The sequence below is a fragment of the Scyliorhinus canicula genome, chromosome 9 (genome assembly GCF_902713615.1).
Source record: "Scyliorhinus canicula chromosome 9, sScyCan1.1, whole genome shotgun sequence".
Lineage (NCBI taxonomy): Eukaryota > Metazoa > Chordata > Chondrichthyes > Carcharhiniformes > Scyliorhinidae > Scyliorhinus > Scyliorhinus canicula.
In genome coordinates this window covers 112,078,957-112,103,472 of record NC_052154.1, presented here as the reverse complement: position 1 = coordinate 112,103,472, position 24,516 = coordinate 112,078,957, and the positions used below count along the sequence as shown (strand labels likewise).

General features: G+C 47.5%; 1 protein-coding gene across 2 annotated transcripts in view; it reads right to left on the bottom strand.

The window, feature by feature from the left end:
* Positions 1-14,191: 14,191 nt before the first annotated feature.
* Positions 14,192-24,516, bottom strand: part of znf408 (zinc finger protein 408) — a 28,386-nt gene continuing 18,061 nt past the window's right edge. For both annotated transcript variants that reach the window (XM_038807409.1, XM_038807410.1), the window contains exons 5-7: positions 20,133-20,329; positions 17,862-18,824; positions 14,192-15,522 (exon numbers count right to left, since the gene is read on the bottom strand). In XM_038807409.1, the coding sequence (XP_038663337.1) occupies positions 14,252-15,522; positions 17,862-18,824; positions 20,133-20,329 (2,431 nt within the window). In that variant the 3' untranslated portion in view covers positions 14,192-14,251. The remainder of the gene's footprint in view (positions 15,523-17,861; positions 18,825-20,132; positions 20,330-24,516) is intronic.

The following is a 24,516-nucleotide window of genomic DNA, read 5'->3' as shown; positions in this document are numbered from 1 at the left end:
CGGGATTATTATTTAAATGATAAAATATTAAAGCATGCCGCTGTGCAGAGAGACTTGGGTGTGCTAGTGCATGAGTCACAGAAAGTTGGTTTACAGGTGCAACAGGTGATTAAGAAGGCAAAAGGAATTTTGTCCTTCATTGCTAGAGGGATGGAGTTTAAGACTAGGGAGGTTATGTTGCAATTGTATAAGGTGTTAGCGAGGCCACACCTGGAGTATTGTGTTCAGTTTTGGTCTCCTTACTTGAGAAAGGATGTACTGGCACTGGAGGGTGTGCAGAGGAGATTCACTAGGTTAATCCCAGAGCTGAAGGGGTTGGATTATGAGGAGAGGTTGAGTAGACTGGGACTGTACTCGTTGGAATTTAGAAGGATGAGGGGGGATCTTATAGAAACATTTAAAATTATGAAGGGAATAGATAGGATAGATGCGGGCAGGTTGTTTCCACTGGCGGGTGAAAGCAGAACTAGGGGGCATAGCCTCAAATAAGGGGAAGTAGATTTAGGACTGAGTTTAGGAGGAACTTCTTCACCCAAAGGGTTGTGAATCTATGGAATTCCTTGCCCAGTGAAGCAGTTGAGGCTCCTTCATTACATGTTTTTAAGGTAAAGATAGATAGTTTTTTGAAGAATAAAGGGATTAAGGGTTATGGTGTTCGGGCCGGAAAGTGGAGCTGAGTCCACAAAAGATCAGCCATGATCTCATTGAATGGCGGAGCAGGCTCGAGGGGCCAGATGGCCTACTCCTGCTCCTAGTTCTTATGTTCTTATCGTAAAACTATGACCTCTCATTCTAGATCGCCCCACAAGAGGAAGCATTTGTTCCACGTCTACTTTGTCAATACCTTTTATCATCTTATATACCTCAAATAGATTTCCTCTCATTCTTCTAAACTCCAGAGAGTATAGATCTAAACTTCTCAATCTCTCTTCATGAGACAAACTCCTCATATCTGGAATCAATCTAGTGAACCTCCTCTGAACTGCCTCTGATGGAACTACATCCCTTCTCAAATAAGGGGACCAAAACTGTATACAGTACTCTAGGTGCGGTCTCACCAATGCCTTGTAGTTACAGCAAAAAATTTCTTACTTTTGTACTTTATTCCTTGAGCTATTAATGACAAAATTCCATTTCCCTTATTACCTGCTGTGCCTACAGATTAGTTTTCTGTGATTCATGCATGAGGACATCCAGATCCCTCTGAATTTAAGCACTCTGACGTTTCTCTCCATTTAGATAATAAATTGCCTTTCCATTTATCTGACTAAAATGGATAACTCCACACTTAACCATATTAAATTACATCTGCCAGATTTTGGTCCACTCAACTAACCTATCTATGTCAATTTGTAAATGTCATATTTCCTTATTGCAACTTACCATCCCACCTATTTTAGTGTTATTGTAATCATGAGGCGCCCCTAAAAGGTTGGAAACAAATTACTTTATTTGTGAGTAAAGCCGCTAAGCGCCGGGGAGAATAGCCATCCGAAGATGCCGGTTCCCTCCTGGGCCAACTTTTATCTGTGGGAATTAATGAGACCCGCTGTTGAGCCTCCGTCCCTCAGTGGGGGAGTTTATATTCCATGAGCCCCACAGGGCGATCAATCGGTTCATCCACATGGGGTGACAACAAGTGTCAGCTGCAAATTTGGATATACTACCTTCCATACTGCATCCAAGCCATTAATATATATTTTTTTTCTGCTCCCTCCATTCTCTCCCTTCATCCATTCTCTCCCTCCCTCCACGCCCTCCCTCCATTCTCTGTCCTTCCCTCCATTCTCTGTCCCTCCCTCCCTCCATTCTCTCCCTCCCTCCCTCCATTCTCTCCCACTCCCTCCCCTCCCTCCATTCTTTCCCACTCCCTCCCCTCATTCTCTCCCTCCCTCCATCCAGTCTCTCTCTCCCTCCCTCCATCCATTCTCTCTCCCTCCCTCCATCCATTCTCTCCCTTCCTCCCACTCTCCTCTCCCTTCCTCCCTCCCTCCATTCTCTCCCTCCCTCCCTCCATTCTCTCCCTTCCTCCCTCCATTCTCTCCCTTCCTCCCGCCCTCCATTCTCTCCCTTCCTCCCGCCCTCCTCTCCCTTCCTCCCTCCCTCCCTCCATTCTCTCCCTTCCTCCCGCCCTCCTCTCCCTTCCTCCCTCCCTCCTCTCCCTTCCTCCCTCCCTCCTCTCCCTTCCTCCTCTCCCTTCCTCCTCTCCCTTCCTCCCTCCATTCTCTCCCTTCCTCCCTCCATTCTCTCCCTTCCTCCCTCCATTCTCTCCCTTCCTCCCCCCATTCTCTCCCTTCCTCCCCCCATTCTCTCCCTTCCTCCCTCCATTCTCTCCCTTCCTCCCTCCATTCTCTCCCTTCCTCCCTCCCTTCCTCCCTCCCTTCCTCTCTCCTCCTCCCTCTCTCCATTCTCTCCCTTCCTTCCTCCCTCCCTCCATTCTCTCCCTTCCTCCCTCCCTCCTCTCCCTTCCTCCATTCTCTCCCTTCCTCCCCCTCCCTCCATTCTCTCCCTCCCTCCATTCTCTCCCTCCCTCCCCCCATTCTCTCCCTCCCTCCCCCCATTCTCTCCCTCCCTCCCCCATTCTCTCCCTCCCTCCCCCCATTCTCTCCCTCCCTCCCCCCATTCTCTCCCTCCCTCCCCCCATTCTCTCCCTCCCTCCCCCCATTCTCTCCCTCCCTCCCCCCATTCTCTCCCTCCCTCCCCCCATTCTCTCCCTCCCTCCCCCCATTCTCTCCCTCCCTCCCCCATTCTCTCCCTCCCTCCCCCCATTCTCTCCCTCCCTCCCCCCATTCTCTCCCTCCCTCCCCCCATTCACTCCCTCCCTCCCCCCATTCACTCCCTCCCTCCCCCATTCACTCCCTCCCTCCCCCCATTCACTCCCTCCCTCCCCCATTCTCTCCCTTCCTCCCTCCATTCTCTCCCTTCCTCCCTCCATTCTCTCCCTTCCTCCCTCCATTCTCTCCCTCCATTCTCTCCCTCTCTCCATTCTCTCCCTCCCTCCATTCTCTTCCTCCCTCCATTCTCTTCCTCCCTCCCTCCATTCTCTTCCTCCCTCCCTCCATTCTCTCTCCCTCCCTCCCTCCATTCTCTCCCTCCCGCCATTCTCTCCCTCCCGCCATTCTCTCCCTCCCGCCATTCTCTCCCTCCCGCCATTCTCTCCCTCCCACCATTCTTTCCGCCCTCCCTCCATTCTCTCCCTCCCACCCTCCATTCTCTCCCTCCCACCCTCCATTCTCTCCCTCCCACCCTCCATTCTCTCCCTCCCACCCTCCATTCTCTACATCCCACCCTCCATTCCCTCTCTCCCTCCATTCTCTCCCTCCATTCTCTCCCTCCCTCCATTCTCTCTCCCTCCCTCCATTCTCGTGCTCCCTCCCTCCCTCCATTCTCTCCCTCCCTCCCTCCATTCTCGCGCTCCCTCCCTCCCTCCCTCCATTCTCTCCCTCCCTCCCTCCATTCTCTCCCTCCCTCCATTCTCTCTCTCCCTCCCTCCATTCTCGTGCTCCCTCCCTCCCTCCATTCTCTCCCTCCCTCCCTCCATTCTCGCGCTCCCTCCCTCCATTCTCTCCCTCCCTCCCTCCATTCTCTCCCTCCCTCCCTCCATTCTCTCCCTCCCTCCCTCCCTCCATTCTCTCCCTCCCTCCCTTCTCTCCCTCCCTCCCTCCCTTCTCTCCCTCCCTCCCTCCCTTCTCTCCCTCCCTCCCTCCCTTCTCTCCCTCCCTCCCTCCATTCTCTCCCTCCCTCCCTCCATTCTCTCCCTCCCTCCCTCCATTCTCTCCCTCCCTCCCTCCATTCTCTCCCTCCCTCCCTCCATTCTCTCCCTCCCTCCCTCCATTCTCTCCCTCCCTCCCTCCATTCTCTCCCTCCCTCCCTCCATTCTCTCCCTCCATTCTCTCCCTCCCTCCCTCCATTCTCTCCCTCCCTCCCTCCATTATTAATATATATTCTAAATAGTTGGAGCCCAAGGACTGAACAGTGTGACACCAGTTACATCTGGTCAACCAAAAAAAAAAAGACCCTTTATCCCGACTTTCCGCCTTCTGTCAGTTAACCAGTCTTCTATCCAAGCAAAAAAATTACCCCTAACACCGTGTGATTTTACCTTGTGTATTAACCTTTTGTGGCACCTTATCAAACGCTTTCCGGCAGTCCAGATGTACTACATCTACAGGATCCCCATTATCCACTTGGTTTGTTACACCTTCAAAGAACTCCACTAAATTAGTCAAACACAATTTACCCTTCATAAAACCATGCTGATTCTGATGAGCTTCGATTTTCCAAATGTCCTGTTATTACTTCCTTAATAATGGATTCTAATAATTTCCCAATGGCAAATATTATACTAACTGGTCTATAGTTTCCTAGCTTCTACCTCCCTCCCATTTTGAATAAGGACATTAGTATTTTTCCAATCCACTTAAACCTTTCCCACATCCAGAAAATTTTGGAATACTATAGCCGGTGGGTCCACTATCTCCGCTGTCACACCCTTCAATACACTACAATGTAGGCCATCAGGCCCTGGGTACTTGTGTGCCTTCAATTCTAATAGTTTGTTCAGTACTTTTTCCCTATTGATGATGATTGTTCTCAGTTCTTCACTATTACCTCTGTATTACCTGTTACTATTGGGATGAAACCAGTGTCCTCCATTGTGAAAACTGAGGCAAAATATTGATAATAATCAATAATAATCTTTATTATTGTCACAGTAGGCTTAAATTAACACTGCAATGAAGTTACTGTGAAAATCTCCTAGTCGCCACACTCCGGCGCCTGTTCGGATACACGGAGGGAGAATTCAGAATGTCCAATTCACTTAACAAGTACATATTTCGGGAGTTGTGGGAGGAAACCGGAGCACCCGGAGGAAACCTACGCAGACACAGGGAGAACGTGCAGACTCCGTACAGTGACCCAAGCGGGAATCGAACCTGCGAACCTGGCGCTGTGAAGCAACAGTCCTAATCACTGTTTGAATCTAATACTAGCCTTAGTTTCTTTTGTTAGTCTCATAACTGCTGAGGACTTATACGTTGGTCATGCCACCGCTCGCTCTTTGGCGTTCCGCCACATTTTCTCCTGAAAGGGAAAAATAGAATTCACTGTTAGTTACCTTTACCTGAAGGTCCATTCCAGCTTGATGCCCCATCCCCCGCCTCCGCTCCCACTCAAACCCCAGCCAGGTAGTGGGGTATGTCACTGTGGCACACTTCATCTTCCAATGCACTGAGGCCAATCATGCTGACATCCCAGCCTTGGCAGCACAGGCTTCAGTGCAAGTTGACACACATTCTTACACTTTGGAGGTCCCGAGGAATGGCCATCCGACTACACTTCCCCATACCATCGCTGCACTTACCTTTGTCAGCCACAAAAGATCATTGGACCTATTGCAGCACTGAAGCCACATGCGGTGCATCACGTTGTGCCCACTAAGCTTGGCAGCAACCTCAGCGCATTGCCATTTTGGTCAAGTGGGGCAGCCTTCTCTTGTCATCCCTGGACATGGGAATGTCCTGCCTGGCACAGATCTCCTTCACCAGGACTCCCAGGCACTCACCCCGAGAAATAGAGGGCAAAGTGCCCATTGAACTTGGCCCCCGTCTTCCATACCCACCAGCTACATGACTACTCCAGGCCTACCCACCAGCTACATGACTGCTCCAGGCCTACCCACCAGCTACATGACTACTCCAGGCCTACCCACCAGCTACATGACTACTCCAGGCCTACCCACTAGCTACATGACTACTCCAGGCCTACCCACCAGCTACATGACTACTCCAGGCCTACCCACCAGCTACACGACTACCCCAGGCCTACCCACCAGCTACATGACTACTCCAGGCCTACCCACCAGCTACATGACTGCTCCAGGCCTACCCACCAGCTACATGACTACTCCAGGCCTACCCACCAGCTACATGACTACTCCAGGCCTACCCACCAGCTACATGACTACTCCAGGCCTACCCACTAGCTACATGACTACTCCAGGCCTACCCACCAGCTACATGACTACTCCAGGCCTACCCACTAGCTACATGACTACTCCAGGCCTACCCACCAGCTACATGACTGCTCCAGGCCTACCCACCAGCTACATGACTACTCCAGGCCTACCCACCAGCTACATGACTACTCCAGGCCTACCCACCAGCTACATGACTACTCCAGGCCTACCCACCAGCTACATGACTGCTCTAGGCCTACCCACCAGCTACATGACTACTCCAGGCCTACCCACCAGCTACATGACTGCTCCAGGCCTACCCACCAGCTACATGACTACTCCAGGCCTACCCACCAGCTACATGACTACTCCAGGCCTACCCACCAGCTACATGACTACTCCAGGCCTACCCACCAGCTACATGACTGCTCTAGGCCTACCCACCAGCTACATGACTACTCCAGGCCTACCCACCAGCTACATGACTGCTCGAGACGTACCCACCAGCTACATGACTGCTCCAGGCCTACCCACCAGCTACATGACTACTCCAGGCCTACCCACCAGCTACATGACTACCCCAGGCCTACCCACCAGCTACATGACTACTCCAGGCCTACCCACCAGCTACATGACTACTCCAGGCCTTCACATAATTCAGTCTGCTTCGCTCGCAACCCTTGGCAGCTCTCTGGGTGCTTCCTGCTGAATCTATAACTCCTTCCCCCATCCCCCCTCCCTGCCTGGTGACCATCAGACTTGGCGCGTGACTTGTTCCCACTTCGTCAGCATTGTCAACCCACCCGGCACGCACGTTGCTCACTGAGTGGGACTTAATTGGCCACCCACTGTGATATTGCTTTGGGAACGCCTCGATCTTGGCTGGGAGCAGATTTTACACACGCTTCTGGCCCGCTGACTTTGCACGACTCCTAGGGCAACATTCAGGCCAACGTGTTTGTGATGTTAGTTACCATCAGGATCACATTTGAGAGATTTTTGTCCACAAGATAAAAGCTTTTTGTTCTTACAAATAAATTAAAAACATAATTAAATGGAAGTGAAAAGGAAATTGTTGGGAGTGGGAGCATGCAGAAATCACTGCGCTCACAAAACAGGTAGGAATAGTGTAAATGGAGACATATCTGTGGTGTATAGTGAATGAATGGCAGGGATAGCAACATCCTTTATCTCAGTTTTAAGAGATTTTTTTTGTTAATTAAGATTGTAAAACTGTCGGGTGTGGATGCATAAATATTAATTGACATTAGTATCCATAGTCCATATTTAAGGCTGCTGAGAAGAGGATTATAGCTTTTGAAATGTGGCTCTGGTGAAAGAACCGTGTCTGCAGGAAAGTCCGGGTCCCAGCATTTCATGGGGTCTTGGACAAAGTGCAGAAGCCAAATTGAGAAAGTACGACCATCGGAAAGGGTTGGGTGAATGTCTGATTTTGGAAGGCAAAATATCAGGAAAGAACAGGCCTGATCAGAGAAGGGCTGGATGGGCGGACAACATTAGGAATGGGACAGTGAAAGGAACAACAGCAGTGAACAGGACAGTAGTGATCAGAAAGAGGTGCCACTGATCCCTTGTGAGCAATGGCTAATTATAAAAAAGAACGAGTACCGAATAACATGCTTAAAATAGATAAATAATAGGGGCTCTATTCACATCAGAGGGGAGCACAGTTTGATGTGCCAGCATCAAATGGACAGCAGAGGTTCAAAGCAGTGGCTCATCACCACCTTCTATAGGGCAATTAAAGATGGGCAACGAATGCTGGACTTATTTGCAACACTCACATCTTATGAAAGAATAACAAGTCAGGATACCTTGACTGCATTTTCCAAAACCTTTTAGAAAAGAAAATTGTACAGGAAAACTGGATGTTAACAAATACCTGTGCCTTCTGAAGGAAAGGCAACATCAAGCCAGGATGTTATTGAGCAGGCAATCGTATTTTATAGCTGTTGGTAAACTGTAAGTTAATATGGGATGAAATTAGTGAGCCATCGGGGAAATGAGGGGAAACAGGGAAAGAAAATACCTCTGAAATGCTAAGACTTTTTAAATGGAATCGAGGAACTTTAGTGTGAAAATACACAGGTTACTAAGGGTGAAAGCACAAGTAGACAATAAAATAAAAAAGGCAAACTTTGATTTCTATCTTGAGACATGGCGCGAGATGGCGCGATGCTCCCAGAAGGGAACAAAGTCCAACAGCGAGCGTGTTTAGCCACGTGTTTCCCGGCGCTCGCAGTTCAACACGACTCGCGTTGTACACGGGCCCTGTATGGGGAATGTGTGGTCGAGGTTGCTCATAGCCTCTTTTGTACAGTGCTCTGCTCACTGGAACTCCCCAGTGTAGCGTCCCAATCTCGAGGCCCCCAAAGCGATCTGCGACTTCCCCCCTCCACCCCCAGCCCAAACACATTATGGGAGAGCCCCCCCCCCCCCCCCCAATCCTCCCCCAAAACCCATGCAGGGCACATCTGGCCCGACATGTGCAAAAAATTCCAGCTTGGCAGTACTAACCTGGTGCCTTGGCAGTGCCACTTGGACACCTTGGCAATCAGGTGGCACCAGCAGTTCCAGGTCACCACCCTGCCCAAAGTGAATGCAAATAGGGGCCTCCAATCCCCTGGGAGATCCAGAGTGCCATTCCGTCTGGTCCCCATTTGTGGGGACCAGTGCTGAATGGCGCTCACCCAAGGTCTCCGAGACAAAGGGGATGAATCCCAAAGCCTCAGGTACCAGCACATTAGAGTGGTTAGCTGCCTCGCTCTAATATGCAGATTTGCTGAAAAGTGATCCCGCCCACAACTGATAGGATTTACATTGGATCTCGTGAGGCAAGGGAGCCAGGTGAATCCTGGGTGTATGGGCTCCCGGCTTTTACCAGCCGCGCTGCAGCGAGCTGCTTTTCCGGCGCAGAGTGGCCATTGGATCGCGCCCATAGAATGAAAAAGTAAGGAGGTAATGTTAACTAGTTCGAGACCTCACACCATAGTTAGGAATATAGTGAGTAGTTCTAGGCACCTAGTATTAGAAGCAAACCGGAAGGTAGTTACGTGAATGTTACATTCGCACCACACAAGTGCCAGGCAATGACCAACTTCTCCTACAAGAGAGGATCTAACCACTGCCCCTTGAGGTTCAATGGCATTACTATCGCTGAATCCCACACTTTCAACACCCTGGGGGGGGGGGGGGGGGGGGGGGGGGGTGCCATTGATCAGAAACTGAACTGAACTAGCCATATTATTAGTGGGGCTACCAGGGCAGGTGAACAGCTAGGAATCCTACAACGTGTTGCTCACATCCTGCCCCGCCAAAGCCTGTCCACCATCTACAAGGCACAAGTCAGGAGTGTGATGGAATACTCTCCACTTGCCTGGATGAGTGCAGCTCCAACAACACTCAAGAAGCTCAACACCATCCAGGACAAAGCTGCTCGCTTGATTGTTCCCCCTTCCACATTCAAACCTTCACAACTGACGAACAGAGGCAGCCATGTATACAATCAACAAGATGCACTGCAGTAACTCACCAAGGTTCCTTAGACCCAAACCCACGGCCGCTACCATCTAGGACAAGAGCAGCAGATACCTGGGAATCCCATCACCTGGAGGTTCCCCTCGAAGTCACTCACCACTCTTAACTTGGAAATGTATCGCTGCTCCTTCGCTGTCGCTGGGGCAACATCCTGGAACTCCCTAACAGCACAGTGGATGTACCTATACCTCAAGGACTGCAGCGGTTCAAGAAGGCAACTCACCACCACATTCTGAAGGGCGATTAGGGATGGGCAATAAATACTGGCCTAACCAGCGACGCCCACATCCCCTAAATGAATTTTTAAAAAGGTTACAGGGATTGAAGGGATACAGTATTGGGAAGACGTGAGAAGTTATGACTTTTCTCATTGGATCGGAGAAGGGCAGCATTGACATATGTCATGTGAGAGAACCTTTAAGAACTGGGTGTTTATTAAATAGCTGCAGTGATAGATGGAAGCTTCCCCAGCTTGAAAGCCTTGGAGGATAAATTTGAATTGCCAGCAGGGAACGGGTATAGGTATTTGCAGGTGCGAGACTTCTTGAGAAAGCAGGTTCCGGCCTTTCTGCTGCTGCCGCCATGGGGATACAGGACAGAGTTGTCTCCAGTACCTGGGTGGGAGAGGGGAAGGTATCAGATATTTACCAGGATATTTGGGATGTGGAGGAAACCCAGGTGGAGGAGCTTAAGGGCAAGTGGGAGGACAAGCTAGGAGGAGAGATAGAGGTGGGACTGTGGGCGGATGCCCTAAGCAGGGTTAATACCTCCTCATCATGTGCCAGGCTTAGCCTGATACAATTTAAGGTAGTCCACCGGTCACACATGACTGTGGTCCGGATGAGCAAGTTTTCCGGGATAGTGGACAGTTGTGCGAGGTGCATGGGATGTCCAGCAAACCATGTCCACATGTTCTGGGCATGCCCGAAGCTTAGAGGGTTCTGACAGGGTTTCGCTGAGGCAATGTCCCCAGTACTGAAAACACGGGTGGTGCCGAGTCCGTAGGTGGCAATCTTTGGAGTGTCGGAAGAGCCGGGAGTTCAGGGGCGAAAGAGGCCGATGTCTTTGCCTTTGCCTCCCTGGTAGCGCGGAGATGGATCTTACTAATGTGGAGGGACTCAAAGCCCCCGAGTGTAGAGACCTGGGTTAGTGACATGGCTGGGTTTCTCAGTCTGGAGAAAATAAAGTTTGCCTTAAGAGGGTCAATGTTAGGGTTCTCCCGGAGGTGGCAGCCGTTTGTCGACTTTCTTGGGGAAAGTTAAACTGTCAGCTGAAGCAGTGTCCCAAAGCGGGAAAGGGCGGGGGCGAGGAGGAAAGAGGGCCGGATTGTTGATTGTTGTTTCATGGTTGGGGTGTGTGAAGATTGAGATGGGGGGGGGGGGGGGGATGTTTATTGTACCATGTTCATGCAATTGTTATTGTTATTATTATAAAAACTTGCAAATACCCTAATAAAAAAGGGGGTGGCGAGGACGGTGTCGAGGGTGGTGGGATCCAGGGTCAAGCCAGGATGGGAACTCGCGATTTTTGGGGTTGGGGTGGAGCCGGGAGTGCAGGAGGCGAAAGAGGCCGGTGTGCTGGCCTTTGCGTCCCTAGTAGCCCGGCGAAGGATCTTGCTACAATGGAAGGATGCGAGGCCCCCAAGCGTGGAGACCTGGATCAATGACATGGCGGGTTTCATTAAGCTAGAGAAGGTCAAATTCGCCCTGAGAGGGTCGGTACAAGGGTTCTTTAGGCGGTGGCAGCCTTTTCTCGACTTTCTGGCTCAACGATAGGGTACGGGGACAGCAGCAGCAGCAACCCGGGGAGGGAAAAGGGGAGGGAAAAGGGGGGGGGGCTGACAATGACTATATTTGTTTATTTAATTTTAATATTTTTAAAGTTCTTTTGTTGTTCATTAGGGTTGGGGGTGTGGGGGGATGTGATACATGCGCCGATACGGTCTGGGGGTGTCACAGATATTATGGGTTATTTTGTTGCATTTCATTGTTTGTCGTTATGTTTTATATTTTCTGTAAAAAATTCCAATAAAAATTATATAAAAAAAAACAAAAAAGAAAAAAAAACAAAAAAATATATATATTTAAAAAAAAATAGCTGCAGTGATGTCAGAGTGTGGGTGGAGCTGGGCTGGCGCTTTGAGCAGGGAGCTACAGGGTGTGTTTAGTTTTGTTTTTCAGATCTGGAGCTGCATCCAGCAAGACAAGGTGTGATTCTGAGTTTCTTCTGTATGAAAGGAATGTCTTCAGATCATTTGCTAATTTAACAGTGATAACTGCTCTCAGTAGAGAATTTAAACCTGATCTCGGTGTTAAAAAGGATCTTTTGTCTTATGGGTGTTGTAAGGCAAGATCAAGGGTTACTTATAGAGTACTGTATTCTTTGGTGGGAGTATTTTAGTTGATGGTTACCCAGATGTTTACTGTGTGTATTTAAAAATGTTAATGGGACTTATAGGATAAACATTGTGTTTTGTTTAAAAATACTTTTAGATCTCTGTTGCACCACACCTGTAAAATGGGCCCTTGTGCTCCCCATAACTAAAATCTATTCAAAGTTATGGGTCAATTGAACTCCATGATACACTTTTGAGGGTCTCTAAATCCTGGCCCGTAACACATACAAGAACTATTTTGATAATGAAGGGCTATGATAGGGTAAATAGGGTTTGCTTGTTTCTATTGGACAGTGACAAGAAGGGAAAAGTTCAAAATAGCAAAGAAAATTCATGGAAAAATTGGGGAAATTTTTTTTTTACATCGATGGTGCTTTAAATGTGTAATTCTTCACCAAAGGTTGAGCATTAAAAGCTAAAGGGAACAATCAGAGTAGAATTATGGTAGGACGGTCATGTGAAGGAAAGCATTAGCACAGATTTAAGGGGCTGTTTAGCACAGGGCTAAATCGCTGGCTTTGAAAGCAGACCAAGGTAGGCCAGCAGCACAGTTCAATTCCTGTATCAGCCTCCCTGAACAGGCGCCAGAATGTGGCGACTAGGGGCTTTTCACAGTAACTTCATTGAAGCCTACTCGTGACAATAAGCGATTTTCATTTTCATTCAGATTTGATAGTCTTCATGATCCCCAACTCTGTACTGCAACTCTGACCAATTCTTTGTGATATCAATCAGTGGCTAGACGTTTGTTCACCTGACATTAGGAAATTCCAAAATGTTCTCTCATTCTGAGCTCTACTGACATCGTTCAATGACAAAATATGAAGAAAAGCACTGAATTTTCAGACTAATAGTGTTAAGTACTCAATAATTTTCTAACACATTCGATCTCTAAGTGGAAGACTCTTGCACTCCAACACCAGAACGGAGTAGTCACTTATTTATTTTTGTTATATATACTTCCCATACTAGGGAAAAGAAAGTTCCCTGTTTTCATCAGACCATACTATACATTCATTCCTGGACAATATGATGTGTAGGAATTATTTTGGAAAGTAACTGCAATAATTCATGTCAACATATCATGGACTGAGCTCATCTTGCCTCCTTCCAGATGAGATGGCTTAAAGGATCTTTTAGTGAGTCTACTGTATTTTCCACTGCGTTTGCCTGGGTGGAATTTGAACTCACTTGTTCAAATCTGGATTACTAGATAGAATCCATTTGACTAAATTGATGGTCATTACCTGAAATAATTTTAAAACAAAAATCTTGTCTATTTTTTTTTGTTCTGATATTTCTATGCAAAATGCCTTTCATAAAACTATTATAAACAAGAATCTCCACATTGCGGAGATTTTTGAGGCTGCACTAATTCAGTTTTTTTATAAAATGGACAAGTGATTGATCAATTCCTTGCAAACAACAATGATTTTTACATTGAAGGCTATTGTGACACTTCTGCTACAAGAGTAGTCTGACAAATGTAATATAAATGGATCCTGCAAATTAACAACCAGCTATTTGTGATTGGCTTGCAATGGTTGTGATTGGCTTGCAGCTTTAAAAACCTTTGAAAGATGTGTTACACAGCAGCTGGTTCAATTGCTTTTGTAACAGAGCATCTGTTTATCACGGGTACTCCAGGAAATCCTGGAAGCACTGTAGTGGATTTAACAATCCCCGCTGGCCACACTCCAATCTGTATTTTCGTACATGCTTATCAACTAGTAACTTTGAAAATAGATTGGAAATAAATCCATTATAAATAAAAACAGAATCATGATATATGTAATTCAACCTGAATGGCAATTTGTGGAAGTGGATTGCAAGCTTCCAGGATGTACACTGTCATGTCTATCTAGAAATAGGTATTTCTAGGGAAAGCAGTGGCGTAGTGGTATTGTCACTAGACTGGTAAACCAGAGACCCAGGGTAATACTCTGGGGACCCAGGTTCAAATCCTGCCACTGCAGATGGTAAAATTTGAATTCAATAAAAATCTGGAGTAAAAAGTCTAATGGTGACCATGAAGCCTTTGTCGATTGTTGTAAAAACCATCTGGTTCACTAACGTACTTTAGGGAAGGAAATCTGCCAACTTTACCTGCTCTGGCCTACATGTGACTCCAGACCCACAGTGATGGCCTTCAAGGGCAATTAGGAATGGGCAATAAATGCTGGCACAGCCTGCAACACCTAGGTCCCATGAACAAATTTTTAAAAACTCGTCACATAGCAGTTACTGTGGAAAAAGATATAACATATCAGATTCCCAAATGCAGGAAATATATTTTAATACCAAGTCAGACACATTAATAAAGACACTGATATTGGAGTTCAACTGCCAGTTGATATCTCTATAATCTCAGCAACAGTATTAAACCCAATATCTTCCTCAATAACAACAGCATTGCTGGTCAATTTCTCCTGCTCCACAACAACACAGTTTCTGGTATTGACTCGTTCCCCATAATCCTCACTGTCCGGAATAATTATTTCTATGATGTCTTCATTGAGAGTTTGCTGACTTCCGACCAGGGCCTGAGCAACTACATCTTGCGATGGGTTTCCAACCACCCCTTCAGTCTCCAAAGTTACATTGTGCTCTACCTGCTGGAATGTAACACTCGAATCATCTAAGCTCTGACCATCAGTATTTAACGTCATGTTCTCCTTGCGTTCTGTACTTGGGATTTCCACCATTTCAATGGTGTGCACATAGAGGTTTAAAACTACACTTTCGTTTCCACCCGAGTCGGCACTCTCTTGGTTGACAGTGTTTAAACCGACTTTCCTAACCCGCTTGGGAGTCAAACTAAGAGTTTTGCTTTCAGAGCTTTCCTTTTCCAAAGAGGCGATAGCTTCCGCAACCTCGCCTAAACTACGTGCATCACTTTTCTTGTGGGATGCCCTGTGTCTCTTTAAGCTTTGGGTCATGGTGTACCCTTTTCCACATATGTCACATTTAAATGGCTTTTCAGTCAAGTGGATTCTCTGGTGCCTGCGAAGCTTGGTGGCAAGGGTATATGCCTTCCCACACTCATTACATTTAAAGGGTCTCTCTCCTGTGTGTAGACGCTCGTGAGCTCTGAAAGTGTGTGGATCCCTCAACGTTTTCCCACATATTGTACAGAGATAGACCTCTCCAGTGTGTGAAATCCGGTGCCTCCGCAATTCAGGTAATTGGGAGAAGAACTCGCCACAGTCCTCGCATTTATATGGTTTCTCTCCAGTGTGGATTCGTTGGTGGCCCCGAAGATTGCCGATCTGCCTGAAGGCTTTGCCGCAGTACGTGCAAGTGAATGGCTTTTCACCCGTGTGCAGCCTCATGTGGTTCTTCAGCGAGCCCGGGTTGGCCAGCTCCTTGTCGCACACACTGCAGCGGCATGCTTTCGGGTTGCCAAGATTCATAGCTTTAAGGCGGTGGAGTTTCTTATGAATTCGGAGGGATGGTGGCCTGGCAAATGCCTTGCCACACTCACCGCATACAAATGGACGTTCTCCTGAATGCACTCGCTCGTGCTCCCGGAGATCTCTCTTCAATGCGTAAGCCTTGTCGCATTGCTGACATTTGAATGGCCGCTCGCCTCTATGTAGCATCTGGTGGGCTATTAAAAAAGATAGAGAAAAGATGGTGTTTAAAATAGCAACCAGCTTGCATGAATAACCCAGCAAACTCTGCTAATCAGTTCTTGGGAGTGAATAGTAGATCTTGGATTGGATTTGTTTATTGTCATGTGTACCGAGGTACAGTGAAAAGTATTTCATGCCTTTCATGATCTCATGCCTTAGAAAAGCAAACATGGTTTCTATTTCTTTTAGCCCCTCAATTTTCCACTAATTAATTACCTTTTGGAGGGCAGTATAGTGCTGAAACACTATAGACTTGCATCTTTTACTCCCATGTTTTTAAAAATTAATTCAGAGGGGAAGTGGGGTCACTTGCTAAGCCAGCATTCATTGCCCATCCCCAGTAGCCACGAGGCATTAACCCCTTCTTCAACCACTGCAGTCCGTGTGGTGAAGGTACACCCACAGTGCTGGTAGTGAGAAATTTGATGGAGCAACAATGAAGGATAGGCAATGAGCTGAATTCTCCATCGGTGGGATCCTCCACTTCGCCAGCAGTGCACTCATGCCCGCGGATTTCCCGACTGCGTGGGAGTGCCCACAATGGAAAGTCCCATTGGCCAGCTACCGGGATGGAGGATCCCGCTGCTGACAGAGGCATGGCAGGTCGAAAATCCCACCCAATATATTTCCAAGTCAGGATGGTAAGTGATTTCAAGGAAATTCCAGGTGGTGGTGTTCCCATGGGCATGCTGTCCTTGTCCTTTTAGATGGTAATGGTCATGGTTTGGAAGGTGCTGTCTAAGGAACCTTGGTGAGTTCCTGCAGTGCACCTTGTAGATGGGACACACAGCTGCCACTGTGCGACAGTGGTGGAGGAAGTGGATGTTTCTGGATGGGGTGCTAATCAAGTGGGCTGCTTTGTCCTGGATGGTGTCAAGCTTCTCGAGTGTTTTGGAGCTGCTCTCATCCAGGGAAGTGGAGAGTATTCCATCACACTCCTAATTTGTGCCTTGTAGATGGTGGACAGGCTTTGAAGAGTCGTGAGGCGAGTTACTCACTATGGGATTGCTAGTTTCTGACTGGCTCTTGTTGCTACATGATTTATATGGTTTGTCCAGTTCAGTTTCTGGTCAATGGTAACTCCCAGAATGTTGATAGTGGAGAATTCAGTGATGGTAATGCCACTGAATGTCAAGGGGGCGATGATTCTGTCATGTTGGAGATGGTCATTGCCTGGCACTTGTGTGATCCAAACGTTACTTGCCACTTGTCAGCCCAAATCTGGATATTGTCCAAGTCTTGCTGCATTTGAACATGGACTGCTCAAGTATCTGAGGAGTCGCGAATGATGCTGAACATTGTGCAGTCATCATCAGTGAACATCCCCAATACTGACCTTACAATGGAAGGAATGTCATTGATGAAGCAGCTGAAGATGGTTGGATCTTGAACACTACCCGTAAGAACTCCTGCAGTGATGTCCTTGGCCGAGACAAAATACCTCCAACAAATATCCTCCTTTGTGCCAGGTATGACTCCAATAGTGGAGCGTTCCCAAAACCCCTTCAACATCCCACCCACCCCATCAGAGTCCCGGTGACTTCAATTTTGCTGGAATGCACCTCACCTCTTTCGGTCACCATTGGACCAAGGCTGTAATGAGGTCAGGAGCTGAGTGACTCTGGATGTAGAATAACCCCAGGGAAAATTCAGAAGAGCGGGGGTGGTGTTCTCCCCAGCGTCCTGACCAATATTCATCCCTCACCAACACTCCTAAAACATTGCCTAATAATTATTTCACTGTGGTTTATGGGGCTAAAATGTGAGCAAATTGGCTCCAGTGTTTCCTAATGACAACAGCAACATGAAAAATTGTAAAATTGTGAAAAGTGCTACATAATTCAAGTCCTCTCTCTTTTTCTAATATTTAAGACAGACAAACGTGGTATTAAAGAGCCTCTGCATCAAAGGATGCAAGACTGTATTAGCTGATCATCTGGCAGTCTGCCAGAAGGCTTGTCCAGATGTGAAGTGCCAATGATGCAGGGCAGCTGGGTCCTCTCCCAGGAAATCAATGAAGCTGCTTGTGAAACAATAGACTTGGCAAGGTCTGTACACAAGTCTGCCAAGTCTTCCCAACTGACCCAGGGAGTATTAGAACAGGAGACAGTAAAGGATGTGGGAAGATATTTTAAAAATGGTTCAACACAACACTAGAAGAATTCTATTGCTTTTCCTCCTTAAAGTCCACTGGTTTAGCATAGTAACAAAAGATCAGACACAGAATACTTTACACAAAAATAAAACCCCAGAGCATCAGCTCCCTCACTGGTGAAAACGACTACTGCAATGTTGGGTAGCCCCTTCCTTTTACCTCTAAAACTCTCCTCGGAGCTGTAGCTCTTCCCACACTCATTGCACAGGTATGGTTTATGCCCAGTGTGGGTGAACCTATGCTTCTTCAAGTGGCACAACTGGATGAAACCTTTTCCACAGTCATCACATCTGTACCTTCTCTCACTGGGGTCAATCTGGGAACTGTCACGCCGGCAGAACTTTCTCCTGCCCCCGGTTTTGGTTTTAGGTTTGCGTTTGCCAATGACTCGAATGTGCTCTCCGTTTTCAGCAGGTGGTTTTAGCCCCTCCACCTTTTTGTGTGGTGTGGCCAAATCACCGCCTGATTTCTCTTTGGCTGCATGATTCTCTGGAGATTTGGCCTCTGCATTAGAGGTAACGCAGCTTTTCTCTTTTACTTCTTTAGACTTTTCCTGGTTGTCTCTCAATGTCGCTTTCTTGCTTCTGTTCTGTTTTGGTACCTGCTGCTTCGGTGTTTGAGAGTTGAGCTCAGGGTGCATCAATTGAGCTCTCCCAGTTCCAAGGCCTTTGTTGCATAATGATGACCTTAAGGTCCTCTCACCAAGTTCAGACTGATTAATTTTCTTTTGCTTTTTGGGCTTAATTTCACAAGCATCCTGTGCTAATTTGTCAATCCCAGGGTCATGCTGCTTCTTTGTATTGCTCCGTTTGGAGCAAGGGGCTGGGAGGAGTACTTTTTCAATGTTATTGGTTCGTTTTAATTTTGGTGATCGTCCCAAGGCAACCCAGCTCACTTTCTTCTCTGGTGACATGCTCTGGGTTTTATGTTTGATCTGAAGCCGCTGTGACCTTTTAACTGGCTGATCTGTTTTCACCACATTCATGCCCTCTGGCTCTTTTTCAGCTACAGGTGATTTGATAGACAGTGGCTTCGACGGAAGAGGATCGGCTGGCACATCAACACCATGCACTGGTGTGTTATCCATAGGCTCTTCATCCACGGGCTGTTCATCCAGCAGATCTGATAACAAGAGGTCAAAGCATTCAATATAGAAACTCAACTGCATTTAACTATAGGTGATCAACAAGTATAAAATGACACGGTACCAAACTTCCTCCACAGCAACTCTACTCAATGGAAACTCTGATCTAAGCATAATTAGTACTTAAAAGGGGAAGTATACCCTTGAGTATTGATACACAATGCTCAATGTGCGAAACAGACGTCAGCTGCTTACTGTTAACTTGCTCTTAACAATAGTCTTTTGTTAAAACTGCTGCTTGGAGACAAATATAATTTGTACAAGCTGAACATCCTGAATATCATTTGATGGAGCCGATCATCTGTATTCATGTATTCACATAGCGGAGATGCGTGTTTAAAAGTAGACACTAAACTGTCCACCTATTGGATGTAGTGGTACCACGGATCTTGGTCTACCTAGCAGGAATGGCTGAGGCTGAGCATATAACATAGGCATAAGGATAGGCCATTCTGTCCTTCAAGCCAATCTAGTCATTCAATCAGTTCACGGCTGATCTGTACCTCAGTTCCATTTATCCATCTTTGATCCATATCCCTTGACCAACAAAAATCTATCAATCTGTCTTGAAAAAAATACAACTGTCCCAGCATCCACAGTCATCTGGTGCGGAAAGTTCCAGATTTCAATCCTCAATAGGTTGGCTCTAATTTTAAGATTATGCCCACTTGTTCTGGAAATCCCCACTCGAAGAATTTTGTTTTCTATGTCGAACCAATTAAACCTCTATCATTTAAACACCTCAAACTAAATCACCCTTTATACTTTTTAAATGCAAATCTATGCAACCAGTCCTTATTATTTAATCCTTTTAGAATGGCAGAACCAGAGGTTGTGGTTCAACCAGAAATTGTGCCCTGTTTAGCAAGAATCGTGAGACGAAAAGAAAATGATCCCTATTTATCTGGAGTGTTGGAAGCAGAGAGAATGTATTCTACCTACTGGGAATGGACAACATACTTCAACCCAACTACAGAAAAAGGGCTGAAAACACGAAGTGTCTGATGTACAAGCAGTGAATGAACCAGGTACTGTACACATAGCTCGGTGTATGCAGGGGCTAGTCTCTGCAGTTCCTCTCCCAATAAACCACATCAGTACCCATAGTTCAATTAGATAGAGCATTAGACTATCATGGCAGTATCCACATGGAACGATAGATGATAATACATACACTATACCTGTGCAGAGCTTTAGAAGCACAACTTGTAGTCCATCTCGCTGAAATTAGGGAAACATAAACTACATGGTATCTACATGAAGGTATGGAAGCAGATTGCATTTACCTGTGTGAATGGTGACTGTCTCACTGTCCTTGTGTGCATTGTTTACATCTTGCATTATTTGAATTTGATTCTCCTCTGGCCACAAGAGAAGTTCCTGGCCCAGTTCGATAATTTTAGAAAGCCGGTAGTAGATCTTTCCATAAAGTTGGAAAATGACTGCATTGCTTTCCTCTTTTGTTTTTGCCTTGTTTGCATATCTATGAAAACAAAAACCCTCAGATTAATCATCCATAAAACCATAGAAAAGTTACAGCACAGAAGGAGGTCATTTGGCCCATCTTGTCATGCCAGCCCGAGGACATTCAGGTGCTCTTTCTAATCGTACCTTCCTACACCCGGTCCATAGCGCTGTAGATTAGAGCACTGACAGTGCAAATCCAGGTATGAAAGAGTTTAGGGACTCCCACTACCCTCTGTATAAAAAGGGTTCTTCCTCCTGCCCCTCTACACATTCTGCCATTTATCTTGAATGTATGTCCCCTGGTTCTAGAATTCTCCGCCATGGGAAACAGTTCTATCCTGTGCATTATCTCTTCCCCTCATAATTTTTGAAACCTCAATTAAGTCACCCCTCAGCCTTCTTTGTTCCAAGGAAAATAACCCCACCTATCCAATCTCTCCTTGTAGCTACACTTTTCTAGCCCTGGCAACATTCTTGTAAACCTCTTCTGCAATCTCTTCACAGCAATTACGTCCTTCCTGTAATGTGGTGACCAGAATTGCACACAATACTCCAGTTGTGGCCTCACCAGTGTTTTATATAATTCCAGCATTATATCCTTACTTTTATATTCTATACCTCTGCCAATGAAGGACAGCATTCCATATGCTTTCTTGTCAGCCTTTACAACCCATTATAATTGAGGCTGGACCTCTGCAGAACCTCTCTGTAACAGCTGTGCATCTGACCAGCACACAGCTCAATTTATTGAACCATTTGGAAATGTATCATTTTTCAATTTAAAATGTCCACCCTACTCTCATACATGTCCTGCCACCAATGCATAGCATAGGCACGGAGTCATCTTTTTAGCATGTGACTCGAGGAGGATCGGTAAAGGAAGGTGAACGGAGGAGGAAAAAAGTAAAATGGAACCTTTATTGTGTGTGTCTCTGTTGTAGACGGGAATGAAGTCCAGAGGACATCTGTAATTCACTAGAGGTTTGCTCCCACAATTTAAGACACGACCCAATACTCCCAATTAGATTTAGCCTGTGCTAATTCTCAAGTGTCCTCCAATATATCTGAATTATTTTTGTGTCATCTTGTAATTTTGCGTGTATTCCACTTTTTAAGGTCAGTCTAGGGTGGAATATTTACTTGCTTTAACAGAATAGATAGAGGGCATCCAACAGAGGGCAGCAGTGAGAAGTGACTGAGGATAGGGCAGCACGGTGGCACAGTGGGTTAGCCCAGCAGCCTCACGGCACTGAGGTCCCAGGTTTGATCCCAACTCTGGGTCACTGTCTGTGTGGAGTTTGCTCCTTCTGCCCGTGTCTGCGTGGGTCTCGCCCCCACAACCCAAAGATGTGCAGACTAGGTGGATTGGCCAGACTAAATTGCCCCTTAATTGGAAAAAATGAATTGGGTACACTAAAAAAATTTTTAAAAAGTGACTGAGGAGGATTCTGGGAATAGCTAAACCCAGTGACAAAAAATGGTAACGCCCCAAAAATTACAGTGCTGTCTTGTGTCCATCCTTCCCCTCTCTTCAAACCAAAGAGAGACAGAGAGAAAGAGAGAGACAGACAGAGAGAAAGAAAGAGAGAGACAGACAGAGAGAAAGAAAGAGAGAGACAGACAGAGAGAAAGAGAGAGACAGAGAGAGACAGACAGAGAGAAAGAGAGAGACAGAGAGAGACAGACAGAGAGAAAGAGAGAGACAGAGAGAGACAGACAGAGAGAAAGAGAGAGACAGAGAGAGAGAGACCGAGAGAGAGAGACAGAGAGAGAGAGACAGAGACAGAGAGAGAGAGACAGAGACAGAGAGAGAGAGACAGAGACAGAGAGAGAGAGACAGAGAGAGAGAGAGAGAGACAGAGAGAGAGAGAGAGAGACAGAGAGAGACAGAGAGAGACAGAGAGAGAGAGAGAGAGACAGAGAGAGAGAGAGAGAGAGACAGAGAGAGAGAGAGAGAGAGAGAGACAGAGAGAGAGAGACAGAGAGAGAGAGAGAGACACAGAGAGAGACAGAGAGAGACAGAGAGACAGAGACAGACAGAGACAGACAGAGACAGACAGAGACAGACAGAGACAGACAGAGACAGAGACAAACAGAGACAAACAGAGACAAACAGAGACAAACAGAGACAAACAGAGACAAACAGAGACAAACAGAGACAAACAGAGACAAACAGAGACAAACAGAGACAAACAGAGACAAACAGAGACAAACAGAGACAAACAGAGAGACAGAGACAGAGACTGCTAGATCATCAGAGCTGGACTTCTGGTGAGGGGAATGTGCTGAGTGGATGCAGTGAAGGTGGCTCTCCGCTGGGAACTCAGAAAAACACCATTTTTAATGTGAAAATAGCCCACCAAGCCTGTTAAACGCCCCCCCCCCCCCCCCACCCCCTCCCTCACAAGACAGCCGCAACCATCGAAAAATGACTGGAAGGGTTGGCAGAGTCGGCTAAAGCCCGAGAGGAGGAACAGGATGATGATGAGCACGAGGGGAGAGTTGGAGCCAGCCACACACATGAGAGCTGCGCTGCAGGGAACCATGCCAGATTATCCACCATGCCAGATTATCCACCATGCCAGATTATCCACCGATAAACGAAGACCAGGAGAGCAGGTCGCACCGCCAGAATCTCGGTACCTTGGGCCTAGCGGAGGGCATCGAAGGCAGAAACCCCACAGAAAATCTGGCCCAGACGCTGGGTAACCTGGTCAGAAGGGAGAGCTTCCCCAACCCCCGGAGATAGGCAGAGCCCACAGGTCACTCCGGCCGAAACCTAAAGCAGGAAAGGAGTCAAGTGCAGTAATAGTGAAGTAGTGAAGCTGCCAGTGGAAAGGCCATTCATTCGAGTTTACCAAGACATTGGGGCAGACCTGGCCAAGCACCGCGTGGAACTGAACACAGCCAAGGCGGCCTTGTACAAGAGTGGGTGTGATTTGGGATGCTGGGCCTGGCCAAACTGTGGGTAACCGTCAAGGGGAAGGAATTCTACTCCACCGCGCCAGCCGAGGCGGACGGGTTTGTGTGCAGACAAGGGCTGGGAAGGCAACAGAAACAGTGATGACAAATTTGTTTTAAAAAGAAAGATATTTGCGCAGGACAGAACTGCCTCGCTTTCGACCTCTCTTTTAAGTACCAGGAAGGAGGGGACAAGAGTAGAAATAGGTGTTGGGGGAGAGAGGGGGGGGGGGGGGGGGGTAATGGGGAAGAAAACAGGGGATCGCTCCCAGCTGGGGGGGGCCACCACACTAGCGAGGGGGGGGGGGGAAAGAAAGAGGGTAATGGGGAAGAAAACAGGGGATCGCTCCCAACTGGGGGGGCCACCACACTAGCGAGGAAGCCAGTGCGGATAAGTACGGGCGGAGGAGTGGCCGCGGCACAGCTCCCGGCAGGGAGGGAGTGCCTGGCAGAGGGCGGGGGTGGTTGCGGTCAAGAGGGGAGGACAGACCCAAGAAGGGGAACCGGGGGGGGGGGGGGGGGGGGGGGGGGGGGATGCTGGCTACAACAGGTTGCACATGGTGGCAGTGAAAACAGTGACACCAAGAGAAGCTACCTTGGTGGACCCCGAAACAAAAAGGTGGGAACAGAAACCTCCCATCAGAATAGTCACCTAGAATGTCAGGGGACTTAATGGCCCGGTGGAAAGATCCAGAATCTTCGCCCACCTGAAAAATCTGAGGGCCGATGTTATCTTCCTCCCGGAGACACACCTGAGGGACAGGGACCGACTGTGAGTAAGGAAGAGCTGGGTGGGCCAGACGTACCAACGTGTTACAGTACGAGGGCTAGGGGGGGTGGCCATGAACAAGAGGACAGCATTCACGGCAACAAAGACGATTATGGAACCCAGGGGACAGTATATCATGGTTAAGTGGTGCTCCGGAAGGAACATCGGTGGTCCTCGTGAACGCATGTGCTTCCAACTGGGACGACACGGAATTCACAAAAAAACTATGGCAGAAATTCCCGACATAGATACACACCAGCTAGGGGGCGGGGGTGTACTTAAACTGCGTACGGGACCCACAGACTGACAGACCCAAAAATTGGGGAAACTAACCAATATGGCAAAGGAGCTGAACACCTTCAAGGAGCAGTGGACCCATGGAGGTTCACAAACCCTGGGGAGAGAGAGTTCTCCTTCTTCTCCCAGGTCCACAGGGTTTACTTTAGGACCGACTTCTCTCTAGTGGAGAAATC